At 40.4% G+C, this 22423-nt stretch overlaps 1 protein-coding gene across 1 annotated transcript; it reads right to left on the reverse strand.

Annotated features, from left to right (window-relative positions):
• Positions 1-12206: 12206 nt before the first annotated feature.
• LOC115379430 (sterile alpha motif domain-containing protein 15-like) lies at positions 12207-21157 on the reverse strand. Its single transcript, XM_030080093.1, has 9 exons — positions 20838-21157; positions 19747-20037; positions 18816-19079; positions 16336-16434; positions 15845-15919; positions 15465-15527; positions 14981-15037; positions 14744-14887; positions 12207-14280 (listed from the first exon to the last, which is right to left on the reverse strand). Exons 1-9 carry the CDS (start codon positions 20908-20910, stop codon positions 13199-13201), a joined length of 2148 nt encoding a protein of 715 aa, XP_029935953.1. The 5' UTR covers positions 20911-21157; the 3' UTR covers positions 12207-13198.
• Positions 21158-22423: the final 1266 nt, after the last annotated feature.

The raw sequence follows: 22423 nt of genomic DNA on the forward strand, positions 1-22423 counted from the left end.
ATGATCTTATGACAGTCACTGCAGCTGCTCTGGGCTTTGTTGAAGGCTTAGAGGAGGCAGCTCTCTGGAGGCAGAGTGGCAGTCTTCTCGCTGTCACCGTGGAGACCTGAGGGCCATTATGTGGAGCATCGGGGCCTCGGGGATGAGAAACATGACTCTACAGCAAGGTCGCTGGCACTGAGATACAGCACAAACCAGTTAGCAACACCACCCAAGTGTCATCGTCCTTTAGATGTTTTAGTTTAATATACAACATTTTCTTTAGAGAGTTCCTCTTGGTTTTGGTAAAAAGCCCCAAAAAGGAAAATAATTCAGATTTTTTGTGTAGCTTCACATGCCCAAACTTCATAGAATAAAAGCGAACATAAAAACTAAACAGCAATGTCACAAAACTGTTTTCTACAAAACCTTCCAGTTTTTAGACTGTATAAGAGGAGGAGGAGTTTACTACAAGTGATACAGAAGTCCTTTATTATATACTGACATACCATATAAAGGGTGAACGCTGGGCGTCAAAATACTCACAGTCACACATAACTTCAAATTCACACACCATCACATATGGAGGGTGGGGAACTATTTGGGAAATGTCTAACAGTGTGCGAGTAATGGATCATAAACTTTTGCATCCATAGCAGGGTGTTTTTTTCTCGCTTTTTTTGATGGTTGATGATTCACAGCATTGGAGAGCTGAGGCTCTGAAAGCACATAACTTTACACATATTTTCTGAATGCATCAAACCGTCTCATACCACTGAGCTATCGGAGCCAATCATGATAAGATAAAGCTTGGCCTGACACCAGATCACTCATTCTCCTCCCAACATCAGATCATTTTGCCAAGGAAGGTATAGATTATGGATCAGCTCATTTCCTCTCCCTGAACCAAGGAGCAGATGGATTGCACATTAAAAGACTTCAGACCCACCAGTGGCCATTTTTAAGGGCTGAAAAAGTGCGATTAAGTGGACACCCCTTTATGAAGGTGACAGATTTAGCGTGGCATGATTTCCCAAAGGTCTCAACGACCTAGAGGCAGATGGAGTGCAGACTTATAATGAAATAGCCATCATGAGTTTATGTGATTTGCCCTGGATTTGGAGTCGGGACATTTAAGATAATTCTAAGTCTAGTCTACATAACAAAAACTCAGATGCAGTTGAGGTTTGAGGCTAAGATGCTTATTAGCAATCTTGGCTGAAACACTGTTGAGGTTTAACAGTAAAGTGGCCTCTGGGGAACTGCTGTAGATATGCATGCATATGTGTTTGGGATAAATATGTTGTCCGTATGTTAAATATCAGCATGGATTTCATTATTACCAGGACCTCAATCATGTTCAGCCATTGGAGGGGAAACATTGCCCGATGCACTACAGGAATTAATAACTTATCTGGTCACAGAGTACATTTACTCTAGGCAAATGAGAGCACAACATTTTATCAGACATCTGTTCAACACAACTTATTTCAGACAGTTGGAATCAAAGCTCACTTGCAGAACCAAATAAAGCCGTGAACTGTTTCTAACACTGCACAGTGACTCGTGGTCGACTGTCATCCAAGAATACCACATAAAACCAAATAGTTCTTATAAAGCTCTGCTGTCCCCAAGGCTTTGAGCTGGGGCTTCAGAGCTTATAAAGGGGATACTAAAACCCCTTTAAGAGACTCTGTGGCCTTGGGGGTTAAGGTAACAGCTAATTGTTTCGCTCGCGTTCTGAAGATATTCACAGTGAGCTCATGAACCGAGCATGTGACTTATGCATCAAGCCACATCCCCTCATTCTCCTCATGCAGCAGGCAGCCTGTGATTTATGGCTGGACAGTGGCCTGAAGAGGTGTTGGATTCAATGAAATACAAGGGAGAACATCTGGAAAGCCTATTAGCTGCGATTCACAGCTTGGGCCAGGTTGATAGCAATGGCTGATTCAAGCATGGAACAGAGATGGCAGCGTACATTGAGGGACATGCTGTGGTTCTTTCTCATCCAACAGCAATGTGTGAACTGAGGTTAGTCAGATATTAACTAGATCAATCTTAACGGTCCTACTTAGAGCGCCAGGTGAGCTAACAAGTCCCTGAAATGAGCCTCCTCAATGTGTCCTAATGTGTCCCAGATGTAGAGTCCTTCAGTCATCTTGCCGTCCTTGGTTGGAGGCAAGAGCAAAATCGTGATGTGAGAAATCAAAGGCCTCCATTGACTGAAATATCCTCTCTAAACCTGCATGACACAGTCAGTGTTACACAAGTCATTCTAGTCATGGATAATTGGGTAAGAAAGAGCATCGACGGGGAGTGTCTGAACAAGGTACTCCTGCCTCCACTCATCTTAGCCCTATAATAAGAGCATGGGGAGGTGTGTTGAAATACAACCCCGTCACCATTCATCCTTACCCCCTTGATGCAACAATGACTAGCCTGCAGTCTGCTTTTCATTTAAGAGAATTACCTATGGGAGGCCGGCAGACATCTCCTGAGTTGCTCTGTGTGTGTTCTTCTCATCCCTGCAGAGCTGTCTCATTAACACAGCATCCAGCAGGCCTGGTTTAGCATAGCACATCTCTGTCCCGTTGAAGCCTGCAGCCTGCTGCATGGAAGCTGAAAATAATGACTCACACATTACAGTCCCTGTACACAGTCCCCAGCTCCGGCTCTGCTCCCCAGGTTACTGAGGCTCAGACCTCCAGTTTCTCTAATGAGTGGGCTATAATGTGTGAGGCGCTTAAGAGTGAGGCAAGAGACCGAAAGAGCCAGGAGGGAGAGTGGGTGTTCTGGGAAGGGAAAGAAGTACCAACTTACTCGAATTCATGACTTTAAAGAGAGACCTTTTGAGATCTTTTTGAGCCACTTACATTAATAAATAATACACACAAACAAGTTAGTTGCTCATCAACCAGTAGAGTGACCGGGTGACATAATTTGCGATCCATAATTGCGTGTCTATAATAGTGGAACAACTACTACTGTTTTTGATTCAGCCAAATATTATTTGGAAACATAAATTCACTGTCATCGAAAAAGCCTAATTATTCAATCATCCACAGGGTGTCTACTTCCTGTAGAACACTTATGAGTTCAGGCGTCATCTCACCTGGGTGTGCCTGATATAATTTACATTTCATTAAAGCACACTGTGAGACATCATTGATTTCTCAACAAACCAGAGTTTCCATGATGCAGGCTCATGGGTGGGGGGAGCAGGAGACGTGTCACCCATCAGGAGCTGTCAGGAGCTGTCAGAGGACAGGAACCAGATCCTGGGCCAGGAGAGGCCAGGCCAGCCAGCTGTCACCTCTCTGACACTGGCTGAGACCATCCATCTGGCTGAGAGAGGCCCACCATGGGTGGAGAGAAACTCACCAGATCCCAGACTGTATGCACATTAAGGCAAGAATTGTGCACACACAAGCACACATGTTGTACATACAAACATACACACACAAACACATGCACATACAAAGACACACAAACACTCATCTACACATATGAACACTCCTACAATGCATCCACATACAAAGAGAGGACAGAATGTGTGAGTCACACCAGAGGGCTATTTTAGGTAATCACCAGCCCAATCTGTGGCCCTGTCCAGATGAATGAGTCTTTTGCTGAGCGATCTGGGAAACGGAGTTGACATGTTGCCATCAAGCCGAACAGACACAAATAAACAATCAGAACATTTGGGAGTAATGCTCTCCTTCACATAACGCGCTGCCTCGGTGAGCTGGTTTCGGCGCCAGCATTACATACCACTTTTTCCATACAGCTGTGCACAGCAGACAGTACATAAAATACTGCTTGCATAGGTTCACTTGAGGTGTATTACAAAAAAAATCGGTGGCTGTGAGCACAATAGCATTAGTGTCAGCGGCAAACTTAGATGTGCACCAGACACAGTAGTGGGTCTGTTTCTCCATATCAGGCTCCATGAGTATTTTTATTGCTGGTACTCATGTTGAGTAAAACAACAACACCACAACACATTGGCCAAGCATGGCGCTCATCCATCCTGGCATGTTTGAGGGGTCAGTGGAGTTGCCAGGCATATGGAGAGCATTTGGAGATATCCAGGCTCAACCACAACAGAGCCAGACAGTTTGTTGTTCGTCTTGTTTTGGGTGTTTCATAATATTCTTAAATATCCATAACGATCCTAAAAAATCTTCAATCTATCTCAATAATAGAAACATATGTGTGGTGTATTTAATTATTCATCCACCATTACCCACACCCATTTCAATGATCCTTTCCCTGATGACTGAAATATTACTGTGACTCAATTTGTTCTCATTTTGACTGAAAATAAAATCACACTGATTAATTGCCCTCAGTACATTCACAATTAAAACTGGTATTTTTGTGTTTAAAGTCAGATCTTAATTGTTCAGTGAAAATGTAGTTAGCGAGGCATCAGATTAACCGATTAAACAAGAAACAGTTCAAATGAGAGTGGCCTCCATGTCAAAAAAATGACAGGAATCTAGTAATGATTTATGACTTTTAGTCCCTGCTTTCTCCAGTAGCATTCAAAGAAATTAATGTGCTTGCCTGATTTTGATTACTCTTTATTTACAAACATTTTCCCCATTTTGAGAAGTTACTCCTGCATTTTATAGTGTCTCTCTCATTCTCAATCAGAAGTTATGTTCCCAAAGTGTTTTTAATTTTGAATCCTGGCAGCTGGGAGCATGGACTCTGGAAATATTTATTTAACAACTGCTATGAACAATGTCCCGTGCTGTTGGTGAAGACTCCACAGGGGGTCCTTGTGACTGTGGCAGAGCACCATGCCATCTATTTTGTGTGAAGACACAGCAGCCATAAATACACCACATTGGCTACAATTACCTAGAAAGATGCTGCCAACAGATTTTTTCCTGCTATTATCAGCTGGGGCTGTTAAGTATTAAACTCTAGCAAAGGTGATGAGTATTCACAGTCCTGGACAAAGAGTTATTGTTGCTCTATGAGTGGTAAATTAAATAAATAAATAAAATCAGTGTATAGTTCAGTGGACAAATATGTTGTCCAGGCATTTGTAAAGCAATCAAGTTTTATAAGAAGGAAATGAGAGGCATGAACTGTGAGAACTGGGAAGCCTTATTGAGAGAGAAGTACAGTGCAGGATCAAGAAATACAAGGCAAATACAGACAGGGGCGAAGGGGGGAGGTAGACAGAGATCACTGATAATGTGATCTGATGACATAGTTGAGTGAGCCTTTCCCCTCGGTGGTCTTACCACTGACCAACTCAAAGCTGAAGAGAGAGAACGTTGTTTGGATTGGCTTTAATCTTCCCATCAGGCAGCATGAAGGAGGCACTGCGCTGCGAGTGTTTTCCATTTTGCCACAAGAGAACTGTGTCAGGTTCTGCAAGTGCACAAGTGCAGATACTTCAGCATGGCACACTGACAGGCAGCTTGTTCAAATAAAGACCTGACAAAGCTCTGAACTAAGCAACTGAGCTATTGAGAAATGTATTTACAGAAACACATGGCTATGACAACAGAAAACGAAAACAGTGAGGTTTCATCTAATGTTCCTGTAAAATAGCCTCTACAGGGTGCTGAAAGGATACATTTTCAGCTGTTGAAAAGGGCAATGCATATTTTTTCCACTCCAAAGTCAATTACAAATGGTTACAGAGTAGTTTAAAAATGTGAGCAAATTGAAAGCATAAGCTTTTGTGACAGCTCAACCTAACTCGTCTCCACTGGGTTGCAACAACTTGTATGGAGCTTATCTTTGACAAATAGCATCATATGGTGCTGGTTGTATTAAACAAAAGAGTGTGAAACCAGATGACGAGTGGTAGTGATTGCATGGGAATATGTAAATGAAAGCTGCATATCTGGTACCCATCTATTGTTTCTCTGTCAAAACGTCCATGCTCTGCAGGCCCTCATTTATTTAAACGACTCTGATTTCCCCACAGAATAAACGAAAAGCAGAAAAACAACTACGTATGATGCTTAAAATTAATGTTTTCTTCTCTTAAAAAAAAATGCCCGTGACAAAAGAAGTTCTGCTTTCTTTATGTCAAGGAGCATTTGGCTCCATTTCATGCTAATCCGTCGGGCCACTTTGTTTGGATAAAGTGGACAGATTTGGACAGGTTCTGTGTCTCCACTGGCATACTGACTAATTACAAAGATAGACACAAAGATGAAAAGTCGTTCCCAGGGAAATGTCTGTGAGAAACCATCATGAAAGCATGCAGACTTTTTTTTCTGGTCACATGAAAATATTTTAGCTCTGAAATATGTACCATATACCCACTATGAGAAGTAAATATTTTTTCCCCCCCAAGTGCTTGTGTGACAGAGAAATCGTACCAGCACTAAGGATTTCAAAGTCCAGCCAGACCACAAAGGGATGTTTTGAGACTGTAATTAGGTTTAAGTTGTCCCGATGTCAAGGGAACTGCCATGAGACTCACGCACTCTGGCTGCCACCACGCACACCTTTGTTCAGCCCGGAGGTCTGATTACCAGTGTTTACATTGTGGTCACCAAATATGAAAATGACAACAGCGTTTTGTTTGAAAGACACCGTGTTGTTCAAACAGAACCAAACAGTAGATAATGTCCTCAAATTAAGTTTCTTATTAGTGGAGTAATGACAGCATAATAGTCAAATAAATGTCTCAACAACAATTTAATACAGATTTTCCCCAGCACATCCACACCTCTGTCACGAACATTAGGTGTTGAGACACAGTCATTAGAATCATTTCTGACTACCGAGGTCATATTCAGTTCAGAGCGAGCACCGGCTTCAACAAACTTTGACAGAATTAACAGTTGTGCAACAGTCATTATTCTGTCATAAAGGTACTGTGCCAGTTGTAGTGCTGAAAAGTGTGCAAGTGCTGTAATAATAACTTCCCTGGTGGATTAAAGAAGAATCATGTTTGTTACTGCCCTGGGTGTATTAACGTGCCTGCCACGGGCTCACTTAAATGTTGCACGATGACCAAATGTTAGTGGCAAAATAGAGCATACAGGCTGGGCAGGATCCAAACAGTCATAAACCTCAGTACCCTAGAGGACAACCTTCGTGACTACAGCGTGATAACAACAATGGCAAACAATACTCTCTCAGTCACTCCTCGATTCTCATAAAAAAGTGGGTCCAGAGACAAATCAGGTCTTAATAGAGATCACTGACAGTAATAGGAAAGGAGACTCGTTTATTATTCCATTATGTCGTCTCGACCACACTTAATGATTTATCCGCACAATTACTGTGGGCACCCAGTTTGCACTGTCACAGTAAACTATGGCACAGAAAGAGCCATTCAAGCAACACTTTATTGAGCGGATATTAATTGATTTATCCTGACCTACCCAGATCTGGCCTCTCTAGGCTCAGCCTCCTCAGTGGAGCATTGCCAAGGCTCTATCCTAACTCTGCATAAAAATAAATGAGAAGCTATGGGGCCAGTCTCTAAAGCCAGAGGATATTGTTCGATTCCACGTCAGCCCTCCAGGAGGCAATTTAAACAACCCAGCATGCTAATCAACCTGGTATAAAAGGCTGTTCTGGAGGGTGGCCCATTCTTCTTTTTCCCCTCTCTCCCTCTATCTTTCTCCTCCTCCTCTCTCCCTCTCCCTCTCTCTCTCTCTCTCTCTCTCTCTCTCTCTCTCTCTCTCTCTGATTGCAGCAAGGCCAAAATGGACCTAAACAATCTGAGGAAAAAACTGTAATTGGGCCTCTGTCTGAGGGAACACTACACTCCAGTGAGACATAACCATACGATTTGGAAAAGGAAAGGACCATTCTTAAATAAAAATTAAATAAATAAAATAAAATATTTTTTTAAAAAAGAGCTCTGGTCTTTTGAATAATATGGGTTGCCATGCCATCATCAGTTTGTTTGTTTGTTTGTTTTTCCAAAATCCTGGAAAAAAAATCTGTTGTAACAATCATACTACAGCAGGGATGTAAAAAAAAAAAAAAAAAAAAAACAAAGGAAAGAGGGGGCCATGGAAAAGCAGCTCCCAAAGAAAGTATGAGAGCCAGGATGGGAGCTCCCCTGCTGCCATCAACACATCAACAACGTCTCAGTGGAACCGCACTGTGACCCTCATCTGAGGAGGCAGCGCCCCAATCCCCACAAATAATTCAATACTCTAATATCCCCTTGGTATTTGTTGCGACCACAGAAATATGATAGCGTTCATTCTCCACTTGTGCCCTGAACCCACAGGTCAGTTGGTAGCAGATCACAGACTTCTCTGTGACTCAGGGGTTAAACTAATCATGCATGACTTTTTCACATGGCCTAACTAGCTCTCTTGCAAATCTACACCAGCTTGCCATCCGGCTAGGGGTGAACCTGCTCTCCGCCTTTTCGTCACTGGTCACCTTTGTTTGTCTGAGCACTGTTTTATTGTGACGGCTGTGTTGAACTTTGTTGAATTCGTCTGTAATTACCTAAATCTATCCTGCACATCCTCAGCTGTTACACAGGATATGATGCAGCTGGCTTTTGTATTAATAAACTCGAATGAGTTGGTTATCACAGGCAAGACAACTCATATATTTCACTGAATAAAGCCAATAACACCAATCCCAATAATATCCTAGAACAATGGCCCCTTTTTGCCTGCTCTTGCAGCACTGCCACAGACCCACCCTTACACAACATTTATTTATACAAGTCTTCACCAACACTTCATCCAGGATTAAAACAATAATAAAATGAAAAATATCAAATCTTATGTGTATTTAGCAAATGCATGACCTGCAACGTATCCCTGTAAAGACTCAATTCACCACAACATGTTTCAAATGCGCGTTTGTTGTGCCAGTCTTTATAGCCGGGAATGTCCTTCAGCCGTGTCAGTGTTAATATCTTGAAAATAAACACTCTTGCTTGTCAATTCTCAACTGAAAACCTAAATAAATAGAACTAACAGGCAGTCCTTGTCTTACAAATCAGTCCATCTCTGGAAGAAAATGCTAATAAACACTGCCCCCTACTGGCACAAAAAGGCTCTTACAGGTCCTTATTGAACTAAGCAAACACTTTGCACCTGATGATGCAATATCATCTTGTTTGTGGGTTTAAATAAAGATATGAACATTTCTAACTGATAGTCTTTAAATTATGAAACAATACATCAGTTCACTAATTTCTTCTTCAATATGTTGCTTTATTTTAAAGCTATTAACACAGAATTAAGACTTTTTTACATTAACAGAAAAGAGGGGGAAAAAACCTGCTAGAGAAATTAGAAGAAACCAAATCACTGCTCATCAGTGCAAGGAAATCTTTGTGTCATATCAGAAATGGTAAAGAAAACAGAGAAATGTGAAAAATGCTGCTGCCAAGTCATGACCATAAATCACTAATAATAAGCTGTGAGATATTCCTAATCTTATCACAGCCTCGTTAGATTCCCATGAATTACAAGTTGCTCTCCTTCAAAAAGCATACACTATATGACATTTATGTTTGTGTGCACAATCCTAACAGCATAATTTGTTGATTTATTTATTTCTGTTATACAGGAAGAACCCTGAAAGCAACACCACAGATGTGTTACAATCAAACCGGCCTGACTCAGCAGGTTCCTGCTCTGCAGCACATAAAAGACAAAGTCACATCACAATACAAAATAAATAAAAACAGAAACAATCACAGAAGCAAAACAATAAATGAAAAAAAAAAAAAAAAAAAAAAAAAAAAAACTTCTGCACAGCCGCTGCAGGGGAGAAAGTGGAGTGAGTAAGGTGAGGTCATGTGAGCTGAACTCTGGTCTACTGGTCTAATGTAGGGTGGGATCTCATTCCAGATTGTAAAGAACATGTAATCATTGTGTGATGATAACACGTTAATAGTTAGCTTTACTAGTGTTTGCTGAGCCTTGTGCAGGACAGCAGGTGCAGCTGTGTAGCCAATCAAATGGTCAGAACGCATAAAGACAACCTCTGATTGGATCCTCTCTCATGTGAAAGTAGCTTTTAATCCCAGCAAAACCAATTGTTTGACTAAGGTGAAATCAACTGATAGGTCTCTTGCTGCATAGTTTTGGGTTTTCTACACCCAATAATGACAATAAAAACATTTTAATGAAAAATTGCATATTCTAGTTTATAATCCCCTTTAACAATGAAGGCACAGAGGCTTTAACACACAATGCAAAAGTCTGATTTGGGTGTTTATGCTTTTCAAAAATGTTTGTTAAAAACCACAGGGAACCATGTTAAAATGCTAAAAATGAGTAAAATACTGAATCTGCAGACAAGAGATTAATATTACTGTGTTCAGTGAATCATTTTGTAACACAGACTATAGGCTTATATACACTAAAATACACAATTTATGTTATGACTCACTATATTAGATGCAAATAGTGTATATCCAACCTCATGTATTGCACACTTGTCAGTGAAACAGGTATTTTAAAGTAGCACAACAAATACAACTGCAAGTTCTACTTTTGAAAAATGTTTTGAATGACATGGAAGAACAACTATCTGACAATAAAATGCTGGTTTATCTTTTATCCCACATATAAAAAAGCTTGCTGGCAACCTGTGGTATATTCCTGTCAATTGGTTTACAGCAGTGTGTAAATACATGTAAGCTTGTTGGCCAATGAAAATAAAGGATTTCACAGGCAGATTCTCCAACACCAAACTTTGAACTTTGATTTCATCTGTCCAGGGATTCTTAGATTGAGACTTGGTGCTGCTACTCCTGTCTGAGCAAGATGCTCTGAAGGGAAGATTTTTTTTTTTTTTTTTTTACATCAAGGATAATAAGGTTTCTCCTCTCCTAACTGGTTTTAAATAGGCCTAGTGCATGCAAAGCCTATATTTACATTCCTGAAACATTTTCACTACCAATCTGACATTGTATCAGGTTAGGCGTGGACTAGCAAAGTGCTTCAGTGTAATGTAGAGCTGTAGCTAGTGATGGCATCAGCCCTAGACTTTCTCACATCAGCTAAGCCCCCAGAGTGTAAGATTTTAGCTTGTGAGCACTACAGCAATATCCATAAAAACATCTGCTGACACCCTGTTGTAGTGCAAGTAAGACCAGTATCTATTTTCAGTTATGGGCTATTCTAGTCGTGCTTTACCAGACAATTGGTCAAGGCATTGTTACTCTACAAGGGAAACTAACCAGCTCTGCTGTAAGGGACGAGGCCTACTGTGCAAAATCCTCTAAGTCCACTTTATCAGACGTATTGGCTTTTAGGAACTCCCAAATATTGGTGGATGATGAGTTAGTACTCCAGAATAATACTACATAACTAATACCCTATTTTAACTGGGCTGCATCCCTTTTTGAAGGAAGTTTTTGTTTTTTTGTTTTTTTTTTTTTGCAGAAAATTCTTTGGGCTTGGATTTTTTTTTGCTAATGAACCACTGCTGTGACAGCAGAGGTTAAGAAATGAAATTCCTTGAGTGAGAATTATTCACCCTGGTCTGCTCAAATTCAGACTGTCAGCCCCAAGCAACACCTCTATTGGCTCCAAATGAAAACAACTTTTAGACTCACATGATTTCTAAATACGGGCACTGTGTAACACGGGAGGAGTACATCAGGGCCAGGAAAACCACATTTGTACAATACATGACCTTTAAAGGACCATAACCTCTTTTTTTTTTTTTTTTGTCATGATTGTATCTGCCTATCACAAATACCTGTAGCTTAAGAGAAGGAATGAGAATGAATGAGGAAAGAGAAGGAAAGGAATTATTGTTTTTGGAGTTGCAAGTAAATCTTGTTCAGTGGCTCTCTTCAGTTTTGTTGTGAGTGGCCGTGATTGAAAGCTGGCTGAATAGAAACATTACCGTACACATTAACTAAACATGGGGAGTGCTTGCTATCAGCCTGGCAAACTCCCAAACTAAGCAGCTCGCTCCAGATAGATCCCTAACGCTTCACTGTGACACTCACAAATCAACAAGTGGACCTGAAAACCTCTTCGAGCTCTGAACACAGAACTTTAAGTTCTAACTTGCATTTGATTAATATTCAAATGTGATGAATAACTATGATAAAGTTTTGTATTTTTCTTAAATGTGCATTAAGCAATATGTTAAATGTTCAACATAATAGTTCATCTGTGTTTCCACAAATTTTCTTACATAATATCTAATGCATTAAGACAAGACATGGATTCCTTCATTGCAAAAAAAAAAAGTACCACTTTAATAGTTTAGCATATTTGAACATAATGTATTACAAACTTTTAGCTGTCAGGGAAAAGTGATGGTAGTGTAAAAAAAAAATGAATTCTCATTCATTTATCATTCTCAAGATACATGTTTGAATTTTCTGTCCTAATATTCATCTGAAGTAATATCACACAGCTCTACTTTATGGGTAACCACAGTGTACACAACTTACAATCTCACAAATAAAACTCAGCAGCGGTAGACAGAGGCAGTAGGAAGACAGACTCAACATACACTGGAGACACTCAATAAAATAAGATACAATAAAAATGAAAATGAAAAAGACACAATATTAAAAAAAAGACTTATGTCCAACAAGTGAAAAATTTAGTCACGTGTTTAAAAGGAAGATAATGAGTCAGTTAATCTAACTCAGTAAATACATATGAAACAAACAAAATATGATCTCATTTTTATATGTGCTTTAGGTATTTTTTTTCTGATCTTTAATAATATAAGACTCTTTTCATAGTGTTTTTGTTAAATCAGACAGTACATTTGTAAAGCAGGCAGTGGACTGGTCAATACATTACACTGATACCTGACTGATACTTGGCAGACAAGTTGAAGCACATACAGAAGACTGTCATGCATTTTTGCACATTATGCAAGTGATGAAGTTGAGTAAGGAAATTTTTGACAAGTACTGACAGGTAACTCCTCTAACTTTTAACTCCTCTAGTTTTATTAGTTTTATCAGTCTCTCTGTATCATGATAGTGTTTTCAAAAACAGATTCTCCAATTTTGAAGAAAACAATAAGAGCATATTTCCGGCAGAGCTTAATAGATCATTGAGCGACCACTGCAGCCACACTTCTCTTTTTTGAGGTGTGGTTATGTCAAGTCCACCTCTCTCATTCAGAGAGAAGCTCCTGCTTGCTCAACCCTGCTCTTCCTTTGATTGTCTTTTAGTCCCTCCTCAATCTGATGACTCATTTTAGTGTCCATCTTTCCATCCTGATTTTCACAAGTTACACATTGTTGTTTAAATCCTCAGTTTTCATTTGGATTGTCTTTTAGGTTTTTATGGTCCATCTGTCCATCCTGATTTTCAGAAAATGGCATATTCTTGGTTAAACCCTGGTCTTCCTCAGCTCCCTGATCTTCCTTGTCTTTTAGGTCCACTCCACTCTTATCAGTCTCTCCAGTTTCGTCTGTGTAAGGTGGATCTGCCCCCGTCTCTTTTGTCTCCTTCTCCACACTGTTCAGGATTTCACTTTCACAAGCTTCCTCACTGCATGCGTCCTTTGTTTCTGACTGGTCATGTGCAACTTCTGCACCAGTTTCATCTGTTGTCTGGCTCTTTTTGTCCTCACTCACCTTACTCACCCCTGGTTCCTCTTCATTTGGGACAGACTGGCTCTCATTTCTCTCATCAGCAGTTTGTGGTTCATTCTGTGTCTCATCTTCAGCCGGCTCTGCTGAGTAGATGTCTGTCTGTGAGAGCTCTCCAGACTCATCTGAGTCACACTTGGAGTTGCTCTCTTGTTTAGGGTCTGGCATGTTTGGGTCTTCATGGTTATTCAATGAGTGCTCTGGCATATCAGTATCCTGTTGGCCTTGAGAGGTGCTGGCATTGTCGGTGTTGGCTGGCAATGTTAGCTTGGGGCTCTCAGGCTGCTTGGGGCAGAGCGGAGACAGATTTGACTCTTCACCCATTTCTTCCAAGTCCTTCACTGTGGCTGATTCTTTGTCATGTTCAGAAGGTGGGCCGTTCATTTGATTCTGGTTAGATTCTGTAGTATCTGGCTCAGGTGGTGTACTTTGCAAACTAGGTGGTTCAGGAGCGTTGGACAGCTGTAGATTTGACACTTTGTCCTCTGATGTACCGACTGAGTCTCCTTCATTTGTACTCTCCAAACCTGAGGAGATAGCTTCTGGGGGCTCTGTCTTTGTAGATTCTTCTGTGACCTGGTCTGAGTCCGCACCTTCTTCATGGTGGTTGGTGGCAGCCTCAGGCTCTGCAGTTGGAGTACTTTGGTTCAGACGTGAAAGCGGCTGCTTGCTGGGAAGGGTGGCACTGTAGTGAAGAAGAGGTTCTTTTTCTGGGTCCACAGCTGAGTTCTTGCCTGTTGCTGAAATAGAAAATAGGCCGATATATGAAAAAAGAGACAGAGAGAAAGAGAGAGAAAGAAAAGCTCACTTACAAGTCTGCTCAAGAGTGCTCAAAGAGGTGAAATCATTCAAATTCAGGTTTAGTTTGAGAATGTTCAAAATCTGTCTTAGTTCATGGAAAGTTTGAGTGAAACAGTCCAGTAAAAAACAGAGAGTAATGCTATTAACTACTTGCCATTTCCCAGGTGAGCTACTGACAGCACTGAAATGAACAATAAAGTGAGTCACATGGCAGCCCCTCTTTTGCTATTAGAACTATCAAAAGCTGAGAGCGTTAACTGTTGCTGCTTCTTTTTCATCTTTACACAATACCAGCAGCACAGTAATTAACTCTGGGGAAACCATTTATATCTGTGACAGCTACTGTTTTTTTTTTCACTGGTGTGATCAAGTTATCTAGAGTGAGAGAGAAATACAAATGACCTTCTTGAGTGTCAGCTGGGCTGTCTGAGAGAGGTGGTCGTTTCTTTGCAGTGTCTTTTTTACGTCCATGTCGAACAGGTGTTCCCTCTTCTGGGACCGGATTAGATAATCGATTGAATAATTGTGTCTTCTGTGCAACATTTCCTGTAAGGAATGAACAGCAATGACCAGCAACATGAAACTGCCGTACCCCTCACACTGTATATCAGTTATAATAATAAAATGAGCAGACATTACCTGGCTGTGGGCTTTCATCTAACTCTTGAGCCTGGTTATCCCCTGACTCTCCGTTTTCTGTAAAATGAAAAAAGGTAGGAATTAAACAAGTTTGCTTCATGGTTCTGGTTCAAATCAGGTTTATAATCTATGTAGTGTGCCATTCCACTCAGATTTTTTGCATTATCAGTCTCTAAATAAGTACAGTAAAAAGCAAATATGCAGAAAGTTCAGCGAGTGATGAATAAAGTATTTCATAACATCTCAAAAAATAAAAACTGCTGAATCCCAAGAATGTTATATAAATAAGTAATGCAAAAAAATAAAGAAAGAAAGAAAGAAAAAGGAAGTTATCCTTAAAGTTAAACATTTTTCTTCACTGATCTGTGCTTTTTGCCATTTCTAATGCATATCCTCTAAAGAATGAAAAGCCAAGACCAGCAAAATGAAACTGCTGCACCTCATCTACACAGTTATAATAATAAAAAATATCTCTATGCTAAACCTTGACATTTCGGGGGCTCATTTGGTGAGATGAGAGGCTGACGTTCCTTTGAATCTCCATCTTCTGTAAAATAGAAACGTAGCTGTTTAACAGTGTTGTTTCATCATTCACATGTTGGGTTCAAACCAGGCTTATAATCTATGTTGCATTCCATTCATTCACATTTTTTTTACACTCTTATCACTCTATTATACTGTATAATAAAAAGCAGACGTGCACAAAAGAAGCAGTGACGTATATTAACACTTCAACGAATAAAAAACCCTGAATTCCAAGACTGCTCACAATTTATGAAATACAAAAATAAAATGGATGTTATCCTTAAAGCGGATAGTTTTTTCTTTACTTATCTGTCCTTGACCATGGAAAACATTTCATACCTTTTTGTTCGGGATGTTGACTTTGTTTTTCCACATCTTCGTCCTTTATTTGCGCTTTCCTTTTTTTGTCTGCGGCTGAAGCAAAGAGCAATGGGGCAGAGGAGGAAACGAAAAAACACACATGGGTTCATATATGATGAAGGGTCTGTGCAGCAAGTTGTGCTTAATTCTACAGCACACTTTTCTATAAAATACGATTCATATCTTGAAAATCTTTTTATTTCCATGCCTAAATAGTGGGCAACATTGTCCCCTAGACCTCTACAGAGCAAGCTCAATGCAACTATGATACCCAATCTTTTTAAAAATGTTGTAAACTGTTAAAATAGCTTTGAGAATACATTGTATGTATGGCTACTTTGTTAAATTCCAGAAGACATTAATATGTCCATGTATTTTCCAGGATAGCAATGGTAGGATTTCTAATCAATATATGTATGGATGTGTAAGGCCTATTCTTAATAAGAAAGAAAGAAAGAAAATAACTGTACCTTTACAGCGTCTCCAATAGCAGAGCCCAAGAAAGATTAAAAAAGCACAAAGCAAGACTCCAATGACTCCCAAAGCTATTGGTAGGCCCAAGTCTTTATCTGCACAGAAAGATAAAATTTATAAAGGCATACCACAACATTTTTTGGCAGTCAGACCTGCATTAGGAAGCCTGACTTTCTGTAAAACAAAAGTCATATATCATATTAATACAGGATATTTCAGTCTCAGTTTTTGAATACAAACTCTCTTGTAGACTGTCTTGAACTTAAGACTAGGGCTGGGCGATTATGGCAGAAATCAAATTCACGATTAATTGAACATTTTACTTCAATTAGGAGGGGGTGGTGGGGATGTGGGTGGGTATGACTCCAATAATTTAAAAATATGTTAAATCATTATTATTATTTTAAAAACGCAAATTACTTATCAAACAGACCTAACAATTCAGCTACCAATGAATGAGCAGTGGTATGCATGTGTGTGATAATACAGATTGAAACATAAGCCAAAGTGATACCGCTTCTCTGAATAGACAAGCTAAGCCAGTGTGCTGCTGTTAGCCAGTGAAAATAGAGCGGAGTGACAACTCTTCGCTTTGTTACACAATCTATGTCAGTGCGCTGCTGTAGCCTGGAAATCTTCTTTGCCTTTGCCAGACATACGTTCATATTCCACACAAAAACAGCATTTATTCAAATCATGTCAAATTCTGCGATATCCGTTTTATTTGGCTAATTCCAGGGCCCTACCACTGTTATAAAAAATAGCGGTGCAACTTGGTGGGTGTTATCCTGGTAATCTCTCTGCGTGAGAAATACAAGGTGTGGCGTGTTGAAATGTCTCAGAATTTTGCTCCCTAATGATTATTATGATGATGATTATTATTATTATCATTCATTCATTCATCTTCTAAACCGCTTATCCTCACTAGGGTCGCGGGGGGGGGGGGGGTGCTGGAGCCTATCCCAGCGCTCATAGGGCAAAGGCAAGGAAACACCCTGGACAGGTCACCAGTCCATCGCAGGGCAGACAGACAAACACTGACACACTGACACACACACACCTAGGGGCAATTTAGCTTCTCCAATTCACCTAACCTGCATGTCTTTGGACGGTGGGAGGAAACGGAGGAAACCCACGTGCCCGGAGGAAACCCACGCAGACACGGCGAGAACATGCAAACTCTACACAGAAAGGACATTGGGTGGGAATCGAACCCAGGACCTTCTCACTGTGAGGCGACAGTGCTAACCACTGCACCACCGTGCCACCCTATTATTATTATTATTATTAGTAGTAGTAGTAGTAGTAGTAGTACAATAATTAATCATCAGTATCTAGGCTATATATTATTATCATATCTATATTATTCTTATTCTTATTCACTACCCAGAATCACGGAGCGACGGACGTATGACGTCATGACGTCAGTTAGCTTCTGTTGTTCTTAGCAGCCAAGCTGTGTGCCGGTTGTGGGCTAAACGATGCGGTGAGGCTCTTTTGGCGTCTCTCTTTTTAATCCGCGCTGCTTCAACTGCTGGAAGTTTGCAGTGTACAGCCTGAGTGAGGAGGAACGGACCGTGTTTACAATGACAAGAGGAGCATTTTGTGATGTGACGTGTTGTGGTGTGGTAACCGGAATAACCGACATGGGCAGGATTATGTCGGTTAAGGGCCCTAAATGTCGGTTTCGATTATTTTTCATTTAATTGCCCAGCCCTACTTAAGACTATATATTGGAGTACAAGAGGCAAAAAACTTGTCTGAAAGTAGGCTAATAGTTGGAAGGTTACCCATATAATGGTATGTGTTGCTCTATGTGAGTGTGATACATCCTCAGAGTTTGGTCCATTAACTCCTTCCCTGTTGTGAGAAGGAGAGCTTCACCAGGCGTGTACTGCTACAGGGTGAACGCAGCAGATAAGGACCGGAAAATAGCATGATTTTGAGCGGTAACACAAAGTTCAACACCGTGTTGCTGTGTTGGTCTTTATCTGCTTCATTCATTTTGGAGCAGAAATCTCCCGGTGAAACTGTAGTGTTCACAACAGGGAAGGAGTTAATGGACCAAACTTTGTGGATGCATTACGCTTGCATAGAGCAACAAATATATGGGTTAAAATCTAAATTTTCACTTCAGTGCCATCAAGACAGTCCTGGAGCACCACTGAGTGAAAACAGGAGATCCAATTTTGTACACAATCAAGGGCTGTAAGCATGAACAAGCACATTTTTGTCTGTTTCACTTTCTGTTTCTGGATTGGCAAGATCAAAGACAGTTAATGATTCAGGAAAGTCAGTTTCGATGTTACTGTCAATATAGCAGCTTAAGGCACTGCTCCTTGAGGACAACCCAAGATTAATTGGCAGATAGTTAAAGACTATTAAAGACTACAAAGAAAAAACAGTGTGAATTTGTTTCTACCTGGCCATTTGCTTTAAATGATAAATCTACAACCCTCACTTAGCACAGCCTTACCTGGATAGCAATCCTTTGCAGTGAATGTAGCATTTTTTGCACTCACGGGGTTGCTGACCACACAACAATACTCTTCATCGTCATTTTTCCCCCCCAAAGATATTGGTAACTCCTGGCCAGGCTTTTGCTCCTCAAGCAGCTTCCAGACAAACTCTGTTGAGGCTGAGAGGTTCTTGGTTCCCACAGAGCACATGAGCATCGCCCGGGGTTCAGAGCCACTGGCGTCGTTAAGCTCACAGGATATAGTTGGTTTGGCGACCTCATCTGCAAATGCATACCAGATTAATCAGAAGAGATAAGGACAGTTCACACTGTCAAGCAAAAGATAAGAGTCTCAGTGGATTCTTCTTGAACGAATGTGTGCACCAGTAAACAGAAAAACACCACTAAGATAACTTAAGCTCTACATACCTTATACCATGAATGTGTGACAGATAAAAAAAAATGTTTTGATTTACTTTGGTTGAAACTGAGATCCTACGTATTGCCCTTTACACAAGTCTACCTTTGCTTAAATCCTATATTCTTCAGTTTAACCTCTGTTTTGCCAGTTTCATCACAACAAGATTTTTTTTTTCTTTGTCCTGGATTGTACTCCACAGAAACCCCTCCAAATTGGGAGGTAAAAAGCTTCAGCATATATGCTCCAGCTCCCTGTCATGACCAAGTGTCAGGCTATTTGTATTTCTGTCATAGTTGGAGGCAGATGGGTGTGTCCACTTGGCAAGGCCAAAACCTGCTCAACGGCTTTAACAGTAAAAATGAAACCATGAGCGCCATATATCACACAAACCCCACTGTGCAGTGATTTCTTTCATGTGTTTTAGATATTATATTCTTTATGTACCCTATGTAGTCATTCCTTTTCATTCATTCATTTTTATCTTTATATCACGCAGGCTCAAAAAGACAACAAGGTACAAACTCTTACCTATAACCTCTAGATCTTGTAAGAAGGAGTGCAGCTTTCCCTGGATGTTTACTTCCAGTCTATATTGTCCACTGTCTTCAGGTGTGAGATCTTTGATAGTGAGGTCTCCGCTGCCCCAGTCAAGGATGATTCTGTTCTTGTATGTGCTGTACACCTTTTCCTCACTGCCATCAAATTGTATCACCTTGTTGCCATCATGTGTCCAAAAAATGTTTTCCGGTTGTCCATGGATGGTTGGTCTCAAAGTAGCCTCGTGGCCACTTTGGGCATATAGTATGGTGTCCACTGCACCTGGACACAGAGACAGGCAAAGTGTGCAGCTTTTTACCTCCAATATATTACAAATACTTAAGCAGCTTGTTTTTTTCTATGAAATGCCAAATGAAAAACGACTTGTGGTCACCTTACAATACATTTTCTTAACAGGAAAATGCACAAATGACACAGTAAAACTCCAAATTAAAGTAAATACCTAATAGGAGCAGGCTAGTAAGCTGCAGTTACTTCCTTTAAGGTTACTATACATCCAGTACTGTGTACCACAGACCCTGTAGGTAGCTAGCAATTGGAATACTGTAGTAATAACGTTGTAGCACTGTAGTAATTTACTATCAGAAGTCACAGCCTTTCTCTATCTCTCTCTCTCACACACACACACACAAACACACACACACACACACACACACACACACACACACACACACACACACACACACACACACACACACAAAAACAAACTTCGGGTCAATCATTAACTTTAACATGATCCTTGTCAAAGTCTCTGTATAGCAGGAGGCTGCTGTGCTGCACTAAACATAAAGAGTAAAGTTCAGTGTGGTCGATCAACACCAAATTTCACTTGAGGCAGTCTATTCCACAAATCAGGATTAGGAAGTTAATCAAATACCTTGCACAGAGCAAATGAATAGCAAATCACTGTCACCAGGATAATGTTACGCCATTATCTTTTCCACAGGTTTCCGGCTGACCCCCCCTGCCGCTGTTGAAATTAAATCCACCCCAGGCTGCAGCAAGCCAAGACAAATCTGTCAAGTCGGACTCGCACCTGGTCAAACAATCGACAAACTCACCTAGGCAAGAGGTGCAGATGAAAAACCACAGGTAAGACCACAGAGACATGGCGGAGGGTGAAAGCAGCTGCATGATGTTGCGGTATTCGTCTTCCTTTCACTTTCTCACCGGGATATCGTTACAGGTGTTTCTTCTCCAAATAAAGCAGCGTCATCATTCCCTCCCGGCTGATAAGGACTTCCAGTCAGAGGCTGTGTTTCTCCAAAACGACACTTTCACATTCGTTTGGGTCTCCCTGTACGTTGGTAGCCGAGGGAAGCGTGTTGACAGATTTCACTTTGTGGTTATCAAACTTTGCCTCAGGAGCAAATTCCCCCACCTCCTCCTTTCTCCTGGAACAGAGGCAAGTTAGCCGCATTTGAAGTACAGCATTTCCGGTCAAACACAGCTCTCTTCAAAATAAAATCGTAGAAACTCATCATGGTCATAGAACCACTGTAGCAGGGATGCATCTGCTACGACCCATAACGATTATATAGTTCAGTGACTGGATTAAAATAAAGAAATATATATTTGTGCCAGGCCTGGTTGTCTATCTGAGCTATTAATTATATTTGTCTTATATATGCTTTTAACCTTGAAACTAATTTACATCTCAGAAGACCTATTTTTCTGCAGCAAAGTGTCTACTTTAAACTTTAAGGCCGCTATTTTCTGACGGTAGGAGGCTTCCTGGGTAATGTATTTAATTTATTCTTCAAAAAAAAAAAAAAAATCAGACATTTTTAAGAAGGCGCTACTTTGTCTATCTTTTAAATTTGTGTGTTTAAGTGAGACATTTATATGCTTTATTTTGAAACTTGACCACCGGAAGTTGATGCTGTCTTGAACTACTTGATGTGAAGTCCTGAGTGATGGAGTTCATCTCATAAAGACGTGGCATGACTCCCTGCCAATCTTTCCTTGTTCATATTTATATATTTTAGCTGCAGACAACACCATGGCACACGAACCGATGGTGAAACGAACAAAGCCCGAGGTGAGGAAATGGATTTTAATATTTTGTGTATGTATCCACAAAATTATTCAGTTTTGTGATTGATTGATTGATATCTTGATTGATTGCCTGATTTTAAAAATACTGCAATTAAATCTTGTTTGCTATGACTATCAGTGCATCATCATTTCATCTCAAACCTTGAGCTCCCGGTATTTCAGGAACGAAAACACTGAAAAAGTTCACCACCAGATGACGCCACTCATCACACTGATAACAAGGAAGCGACTGCATTTTACACCGTTTATGGGGGATTAAAAAAAAAAAAAAAAAAAAATGAAAAAGCACATTTCTTTTTATCATACTGGGTATATCCAATGTGTATGTGTATGTGCGTGTGCGTGCATGTGCATGCGAGGTTTCCTGTTTTGCTGTTGGCACCAATTATCTTTGGCCTCAGGGTGGTTGGCACACAGTGCAGCACGCCTAATAATCCAAACTGCCTCCTTCAACTCATGGATTTAGTATTTTATTTAACACAAATGTTGCTGTTCTTCACAGTAACAAGCTACTTCCCTTGTTTGTTTACATATTTATTTATTCATTTATTTTACAATGTTTCGATTTAAAAAAAAAAAAAATTAAGAA

Source organism: Myripristis murdjan, chromosome 21, assembly GCF_902150065.1.
Source record: "Myripristis murdjan chromosome 21, fMyrMur1.1, whole genome shotgun sequence".
Classification (NCBI taxonomy): Eukaryota; Metazoa; Chordata; class Actinopteri; order Holocentriformes; family Holocentridae; genus Myripristis; species Myripristis murdjan.

What these genes read in the sequence shown, in the direction of transcription:
- LOC115379430 (XM_030080093.1), bottom strand. Translation starts at nt 20,910, where the DNA reads ATGCAGCTGCTTTCACCCTCCGCCATGTCTCTGTGGTCTTACCTGTGG. An exon ending in CATCTGCACCTCTTGCCTAG is followed by an intron (nt 20,038 to 20,837) that starts GTGAGTTTGTCG and finishes CTCTGTGTCCAG; the next exon opens with GTGCAGTGGACACCATACTA. An exon ending in TCAACATCCCGAACAAAAAG is followed by an intron (nt 15,528 to 15,844) that starts GTATGAAATGTT and finishes TCTATTTTACAG; the next exon opens with AAGATGGAGATTCAAAGGAA.